This window comes from Primulina tabacum, chromosome 16, assembly GCF_025594145.1.
Source record: "Primulina tabacum isolate GXHZ01 chromosome 16, ASM2559414v2, whole genome shotgun sequence".
Classification (NCBI taxonomy): domain Eukaryota; kingdom Viridiplantae; phylum Streptophyta; class Magnoliopsida; order Lamiales; family Gesneriaceae; genus Primulina; species Primulina tabacum.
The window spans coordinates 4175488-4184451 of NC_134565.1; the positions used below are offsets into that span (position 1 = coordinate 4175488).

The 8964-nt window shown below is 34.5% G+C and overlaps 1 protein-coding gene across 1 annotated transcript; it reads left to right on the forward strand.

Annotated features, from left to right (window-relative positions):
* The first annotated feature begins 3534 nt into the window (after positions 1-3534).
* On the forward strand, positions 3535-8415 carry LOC142529868 (adenylate kinase 4-like). The gene is made up of 6 exons (XM_075635551.1): positions 3535-3761; positions 6456-6601; positions 6684-6804; positions 6859-7046; positions 7200-7289; positions 8128-8415. Exons 1-6 carry the CDS (start codon positions 3662-3664, stop codon positions 8224-8226), a joined length of 744 nt encoding a protein of 247 aa, XP_075491666.1. The 5' UTR covers positions 3535-3661; the 3' UTR covers positions 8227-8415.
* Positions 8416-8964: the final 549 nt, after the last annotated feature.

An 8964-nucleotide genomic window follows, 5' to 3' on the forward strand; every position in this document is an offset into this window, starting at 1 on the left:
GAGGTCCCATTTTCTTTCGTTGCGGTGGTGCAATAGGCACATACACCATACATCCAAAAATTCTCAGATGAGAAAGGTCTGGTTCTTTACCAAATGCAAGCTGCAATGGGGAGTATTTATGATATGCACTTGGTCTGATGCGAATTAATGAAGCAGCATGTAAAATTGCAAGTCCTCATATAGAAATAGGGAGCTTTGTTTTCATAATCATTGGTCTAGCAATCATTTGCAGACGTTTAATCAATGATTCAGCCAATCCATTCTATGTATGTACATGAGCAATATGATGCTCAACAATGATTCCCATAGACATACAATAATCATTGAAAGTTTGGGAAGTAAATTCACCAGCATTATCAAGTCTAATTTTCTTGATTGTATAATCGGGAAATTGATTCCTCAATTTTATTATTTGAGCAAGTAATCTTGCAAATGCAACATTTCGAGTTGACAATAAACATACATGTGACCATCTGCTGGAGGCATCAATCAATACCATAAAGTATCTGAATGGTCCACATGGTGGATGGATTGGTCCACAAATATCACCCTGAATACGTTCAAGAAACATTGGTGATTCAGTTTGGATTTTGGCTGGTGATGGTCTTATATTAAGTTTTCCAAGAGAACATGCTTTAATTGAAACTTATTATTCTGAAAGATCTTCTGGTCTTTCAGTGGATGACCATGTGTATTTTCTATAATTCTTCGCATCATTGTTGAACCAGGATGTTCTAATCGATCATGCCAATTGGTTAATATTGAAGAATTATCTACTACCATGTTTGATTCAATGGGACTTATATGTGTATAATGCAATCCAGTATGGAGCATTGATAGTTTTTCAATCATATATTTCTTTCCTGATTTATATGTGATAAGACACATATATTTCTCATTCCCTTCATTCATTGTTTGAGTATCATACCCATGGGAATATATATCATTAAAACTCAACAAATTTCTTTTCGATTGTGGTGAATATAAAGCATCATTGATCAAAAATTTTGTACCATTAGGTAACAAAAATTGTGCTTTACCACATCCTTCAATCAAGTCTACAGGACCTGATATTGTATTCACCGTTGTTTTTGTTGGTTTTAGTTCCAAGAAATATCTTTTATCTCGGAGGATAGTGTGCGTTGTACCACTATCGGGTATGCAAACTTCAGCTTTGCTCATAGCATTTTCCATATTTGAACTTAAAAAAAAATATGCAATGAAATAAGATTACTGACAATACATATGTAAATATAACAACTATCATAATTGTATAATAAAACATTATTATATGAATACATGAAAAAATAAATTATTGTACATTCATCATATTCTACCATTATATTGTTCATTCTCAGAGAAATCATTGAGAAAATCAGTAGCATCGATATTGTTCATTTCTATCCCACCAACATATTGATCATTTCCAGAGAAATCATTCATAAAATCAGCAGCATCAAAATGAGTTGAATCACTCAAACGGTCACTGCGTTCAGTGAAGTTGGTCTCTTTTTCTTTCCCCTTTATCGATTCTTTATAGAGCTTGCAAAGGTGCTCAGGGGCTCGACAAATACGAGACCAATGTCCTGAAGTGCCGCATCTGAAACAAGAACTTTCAAATTTTTTCGAGTGATTTTCATTAACACTCATGTTCTCATGATGCCTTTTCTGTGGATGGTTCGTGACGCCCTTTTGAGATGAGTTATAAAAATAACTATCTCTATTGTTTTCAAAATCACGGCCTCGACCACGACCACGACCAATTCCACGTCCACGTCCATGTCCACGACCTCGACCTCGACCTCGACCTCGACCAAAACCTTGTCTTTGAATTTGATTTTGGTTTCCAGGTTTAAATTCATTTTTACTTACAGCATTTACTTCTGGAAATGCTGTTGATCCAGTGGGCCGGGACTGATGATTTCTCATTAGCAGCTCGTTGTTCTTTTCCGCCACAAGAAGACAGACGATGAGTTCAGAATATCTCGCAAATCCACGCACTCTATATTGATGCTGTAAAGTTATATTTGATGCGTGAAACGTGGAAAATATTTTTTCAAGCATTTCCGATTCTGTAACCTCATGTCCACAAAATTTTAGCTGCGAGATTATTCGATACATCGCTGAATTATAATCACTGACTTTCTTAAAATCTTGGAATCTTAACATATTTCATTCATCACGGGCGGTCGGAAGTATAACTTCCCTTATATGTTCAAATCTTTCTTTCAATCCTTTCCACAGAGCCATTGGATCTTTTTCGTTGAGATATTCACATTTTAAACCTTCATCGAGATGTCGACGCAAAAATATTATAGCTTTTGCTTTTTCTTGTGATGAAGATATACCATTTTCTTTAATGGTCTCGCTTAGACCCAATGACTCAAGATGCATTTCTACATCGAGAGTCCATGGCATATAATTTTTTCCCGTGATGTCGAGCGCAACAAATTCGAGCTTTGTCAAATTTGACATGGTGGTACTAAAAAAATTATGATGCATTTTATTAGTTAATGAATATTGCAATACAAAGTAATGGATAAACAACAAGTACAAGCATTTGTAAAAATAAAGAAAACACACGAGGATGATATTCTCCGATAAATAAAAGACTCGTGAGTATGATAACCAAAATAATTAAAAATAACCTTGAGAAAGTCATCTTCTTTTTTCTTCAAAAAATTTGATGAAGAATAATTTTTAGAGAATAGAAGAAAGTTGGAGTGATTGAAAGAGTTTGTGAGATCATATTTATAGGGCAAAAACTAGTCGTTTTGTTACCGTTTATGATCGTTGGTGTACAAAAAAATAAATGTATGTATTTGTATAATTTTATGGTAATAATATGGTGTATATAATATTAATCATGTTTAAATAATTATGTATATCATATCACATTATTATAATGATGTGTCATAAGTTATTTTGTTTAAAAATCTTATAGGCTTTTATACTTGTCGTATCCCTTACCGGGAGTGTGGGATGTCGTCTTAACATCCTCCCAGGATTTATAACAAGTTTTTGAAAAATTTATTTTTATTATTTCTAATAATAACATTATATTATATATTAAATATATACACAATAAATAAATAACAGTAAAATAAATATTATTACTTTTGTTACCTTTTTCTTCTGTTTGGAGCTTGGAAAAGTATGGAGGACTTTTAGAGTTTCGTGCTGATAATGTGTTGTGAAAAGTAAAAATTTATGGTAAAAAGTAAAAATCTCAAATTCTCAAAATTTACCAAACTACACACTTTATAATATTTTTCTCTCTACTCAATTGTGAATTTTTCACAAATGGTGAGGCTATTTATAGAATTTCTTTACAAATAATCCAAAAATACATCATTACCTACATCATCACACACTAATTTTCAATATTTAAAACTCTTATTTTCAACATTCAAATATTCAACATTCAAATATTCAATACACACATTATAAATATTATTTTTCAACATTTAAATATATTATTTTCAACAAATCATTTATTATTGAAATCACATAATCAATTTGATGATCAGTAGGGGCAAAATCGTCTCATTTTATCAAACATCAAAACCTCCGTCAGAACGCAAGCAAAGATTTCATTCAGAGGTTGCTCTTTGCGTATTTTCTCACCCACCACCAGTGCGCAGCAAGGGAGGAGAGCAGAATGGACAATCTCGAAGATGTGCCGTCGGTGGATCTCATGACGGAGCTTCTCCGCCGTATGAAGTGCTCCTCCAAGCCCGATAAACGCCTCATCCTCGTTGGTGCGTTCATTTTTTTATGAAGTTTTTTTTCTTTTTCATTTAATGGGTTTTAGTTATTCGAGCTGTTTTCGTGGTTACAGTTATTGAATCGGGTTTATATGATCGATGGGACGCGCCGGAGTTGTAATTTTTTATCGACAATTTAACTTAGATTTACTTTCGGAAGATAGATAATGCTTTGAAAATTGTTTATCTTGTGAAACTATGTTGATCAATTGCAGTATATGCATGTGTGTTTGTGTGCATGATACGTTTTTTTGGTAAATGTATTGAATTTAGTGGTCGTGACGATTTTTTCAAGACCAAATGATGTATATTGACTAGTTAACAAAGCCTTTAATTTATTAGGTTTGGTTGCTTGGAATAATGGGCGAATTTGGATTTTAAGTTGAAATCTGAATAGATCTATGTGAATCACAGTATTTTTTGTTTAGTTTTTTGTTCTGGTTTTTTAGAGTGGCAGGTGACTTCTTGATGAAGTATCCAAAGCTCAGATCTGTGGGACTTAATTTTCTCACCAGGATTTGCACATAATTTGAAGTTGCAGTTTATGTGTGTATTTGCTAGTCTTTGTGCATAAGAATTCTGCTGCATCATTTAAGGTTTTAGAATCTCCTGTTGTGGATGACGCATACACCAATAAACCGACCTATCCTCGAACTACGTGAATTTTTAGAACTTGTCAACCTAGTGGTGCATGTCCTTGTGATTAGATTGGCCTTGGCCAATGCTTGACTCAAGCTCAAGCTTTAATGATGAGTAATCCGGAAATATGTTGAAAGGTCCTGCATCAAAATTCAAAACAATTTCCTTAGAATGTCTGTAATTTAACCCAACATCACGATATCAACCCATGATTATGAATGATAAATCTTGGTTTTATTTGGGAAATTGACCCAACGATTATATAAGAATTGCAAACCGAATTTCACTGAGGTTTTTTTTAGGTTATTGAACATCGCTCCTTCAAAATTCCGAAAATGATAAGTTTGGGTTGATTGCAGTCAATGTTCTAAAATTTGGACCAGGCGACCTCCTAGCCTCTACTAGCTGGCCGGCCGCACCATAAAATTGGCAATCAGACAGCCTAGGCAGCAAGGACGCCTAGTTTGGGTTGATTGCAGTTAGTGTTCTAAAATTCGACCAATGTGGCCGCCTAGGCGCTAGGCGCCGGCCGACCGCACCGAAAAAGTGCTAGTCGGCCAACCTAGGCGGCATGGATGCCTAGATGCCTTAGGCGGCTCTAGGTGCCGGACGACCGCACCGAAAAATAACATTTTTTGGGGGGAGTTTTGTTTGAAAAGTTTATGATTAAAAGTCCAATTAAAAAAAAAATTAAAGGTAAATTTATTATAGGCTTTCAACCAAAGTCCAACAAAAAATGCAATTTGTTGGCTTGCCCAGACACGCCACACTTCATCTTCGTTTGCGATCTAGAATGAGAAAACTCCACGAGATGATTTTGCATCCGAAGAAGAAAAAAAAGGATTACAATGATGTTATCGAGTTTGTATCCGATGATAAACAAGTTGTTCAAACTTATGGAGAACTGAAGTATATTTGTGATATTCTATTAGTTGTGTAATTTTGAACACATTTTAAATTTGATGTTATTTTGTTGGAGTTATAATATGTGATTTGTTATGTTGATACCATGGAATCCGCCTAGCGACGTCTAGTCTCCGTCTAGGCGGCCTAGGTGCCGGTCTGACACCTGACTATAGCTTAGCGAATTGTAGAACCTTGATTGCACTAAAAACAAACCTTGATAATTTTTTTTGTTCAATAAGGACACAATAGAGAACTCTCAAATTGGAGAAGCTCAATAGTGTTTGTAGATGTTATGAATGATATCCAATAAAATAATTGTTTGCATATGGTATATGTATTAAAACCCTTAGCTAAGAATACAAAACAGGTTTAAGATAAAATTATTTAGTGAAACCCGGAAATTTGTCTAGAAAATAGTAGAAAAATTAATAAAAAGTAAACAGGCTTGAGACCCGTTCTAACATAAATGTGCCAACTTAATTAAAATAAGTGGGCCTAGCCATGACTTATTCAATGAATTTAAGACATTAATTTGGTTGATCTACTTTTAGTATAATCTTTTTACATTTTTGGATTTCTGGCAATTGCCTAAAATTTGTTGTCATGGAACCTGAATGTGTCCAATCGTTGAGGATGAAAGACCTTTAATCTTCAATATTTTGTTCACAGGTCATTGCGTCACATCGTTTAAGGTCTTAGGCTTGAATAGTCACGGAGTACTTGAGCTAAAAAATAAATTTATCATTATTTCATTCAAATTTTTTTTAAATAACTGTATTGCTTTAAATATTTATAATTGCATGTCGACAAATAAATTTGTAAAAGTTAAGAAGGTTTGGTCATGAATCTACAGTCAAGCGCGAGTGATGTGTGAGGAAGCTTGCTAGCTAGGTTGATGTTGGAAAAATTTTGTTGAGCTCGAGCAATTGTTTACTTAATAGAGCTTAACAATTTATTTTTTCGTAGTTGAGTTTGAGTATGATGTTTCTCGAGCTTGACTCGGCTGGGTTCGCACGCAACCCTGGTTCAACCTCATCTTTCAAGAAATATTCTCTTGTTTAGATGGTTTCCAAGAACTGTAAGGCTTGATGAAGTTGTTTATGAGTATTCTAATGCCTTTTACCTTTTATATGAACTTTGCAGGTCCACCAGGATCGGGGAAAGGTACTCAGTCACCAATGATTAAGGATGAATATTGCTTATGCCATCTGGCCACTGGTGATATGCTGAGAGCTGCTGTGGCTGCCAAGACTCCGCTTGGGGTTAAAGCTAAAGAGGCCATGGACAAGGTACATTCCTTGCTTTATATGCTAAGACCTTTGATGCATAAGTACTTATACCAAAGGCATCTGTTTGTTTGTGAGTTCTTAGGGGGAACTTGTTTCCGATGATTTGGTTGTGGGGATTATCGATGATGCATTGAAGAAGCCATCCTGTCATAAAGGCTTTATTCTTGATGGATTTCCAAGGACAACTGTCCAAGGCACAAAAGGTTTACTATTTTTTTCTTGGAATGGTGTTTCTTGGTCCAACAGTTGTAAATGAGTTAGTGTTCCTTATATTCAGCTGGATGAGATGCTCGAGAAACATGGAACTAAGGTTGACAAAGTTCTTAACTTTGCAATTGATGATGCTATCTTGGAGGAGAGGATTACTGGCCGTTGGATCCATCCTTCTAGCGGTCGTTCATACCACACGAAATTTGCACCTCCTAAAGTTGCTGGTGTTGATGATGTAAAAGTTTATTCTATGTCTATCATTGCTAACTTTCTTTGGTTTCCATCTATAGCTATGGCTATCTTCTCTTGGAGCCGAACTGTCTTGGTTACTATGTGTATTGAATTTCTCTTCAAGGCCTAGAGGTAATTTCTTAAAATATTTTCGAAGGTAACGGGAGAGCCTTTAATTCAACGTAAGGATGATACTGCAGCTGTGCTCAAGTCAAGACTTGAGGCTTTCCATAAGCAGACTGAACCGGTATGATTTAATTTGATTTTTTCTTTTTCCTGTTCCACTCTTCCAATGTCAATCCTTGAAGCTTTTATCTCATGTTGCAGACATGCAGATGTGAAGTGTTTCAATGCTGTATGCTTTTATACCTTATTTTGGCTTCATGCTTTAATAGTTGCGTGGTGTATGCTAAAAAAATCTTTTGAAAAAGAAAAGTGGTTTGATAGAGAAGCTAAAGCATCTGGTTAATTTCATGCGAGATTGATAAAAAAAAATAGTAACAATACAAGTAGCAAATGTATTAAAGGTTGTGTCCAGTGTAATGGGGAATATTGCCTATAGATTGCAGTTTTATCTGTTGAATCATTTTAAGATTATGAATTGAAGTTGAAATTCAATGTGTAAGTCATTCATCTGTCACAGAGCTTGAAGGTACATATTGAATAATATGTACAAAAAATTAGTATGTCATACCTTAATGGTTTTCTTTTCTGTGAGAGACACATCTTGGTTTGTTTCTTGGTTCTATGATATTCACACACTTAACCATGCTTTGCGTCTCTACGAGCGCTAGTTAATAAATTCAAAATCAAGAAACTCCTATATATAAGAATATGTAAAACTTGGCTCTTGGTCAGTTGTAATCGTAATTTACTTGTGCACCTTCTAGTTCTTGGTGGAGGCTTATTTGATTTAATCACCTCAATACTTTAGTTATTGTCCACGATTTCGCCTTTTTTAGCAACCTAGATAGGATTTTTTCTCCACTAAAGTCTGGTAGAATCGATTGTTTTCAAATTTGAGGATCCTTAGCTAGCTACCTTTGCCTCACATTCTGAACTGCTTTGGATTTTCAAATGCATAGGTTATCGACTACTATAACAAGAAAGGGATTGTTGCAAATCTCCCCGCAGAAAAATCTCCTCAAGAGGTCACTGCAGAGGTAAAGAAGGTACTCTCCTGATAACAAGGTTGCCATTTTTGTCCACTAAACAATAAGACCTCCGGCTTTTACACTCACTGTACTCTGATTTATTATTCATTTGTTTTTGGTGAGTTGCGACACTGATTGGTGTAGCTTCGAGACTTCTTACAGAATAATTTTCTGGAAACTATTGAGGACGGCTTAATGTATTTCATTGCTACTGCATCATCCATCTGTAGAGACTCTTACTTGGTTACTTCTATGCTACAATTCGATACTTAACCCCATTGTTAATCCAAAGGCTCGCATGTAGCCAAACCAATAGTTGTAGGTGGTTCCACCAGTTGGCCCACATAAAAAAAGATATTTAACACTCTTGCATGGAATAAATTCTATCGCTTTATGTGTGGTCTATATGTCTAGCTACACCTTGGGATTAAACTCCTCAATGATGAATAAAATGTGTTTGGATCAATAGATTTGAAAATCCATTTAATTATCTGAAAGAATTTGCCTTAATGAATTTCAAATCTTCTCTACTAACATTGTATAATGTTGATATGCTTAGAATTTGAAGTGGGTTTGGTGTAAATCTTTTGTTATTTTGATTTATTATTTAATTTTATATAAAAAATTGCATTTTAAAAAAAGGTTTTATATATATATATATATATTATTTTATTAAAGTTGAGCATATGATAGTAACTACTTAAATAGGATATCAACTTTTTCCTACACACTTTTGTTTTTGTTTTTAAAATTTTAACACATTTTTAT

Excerpts from the sequence above, each read along its gene's own strand:
- LOC142529868 (XM_075635551.1), top strand. The coding sequence starts at position 3,662 with ATGGACAATCTCGAAGATGTGCCGTCGGTGGATCTCATGACGGAGCTT. Across the intron at positions 3,762-6,455 it reads TAAACGCCTCATCCTCGTTG|GTCCACCAGGATCGGGGAAA; the intron begins GTGCGTTCATTT and ends TGAACTTTGCAG. Across the intron at positions 7,047-7,199 it reads AAGTTGCTGGTGTTGATGAT|GTAACGGGAGAGCCTTTAAT; the intron begins GTAAAAGTTTAT and ends ATATTTTCGAAG.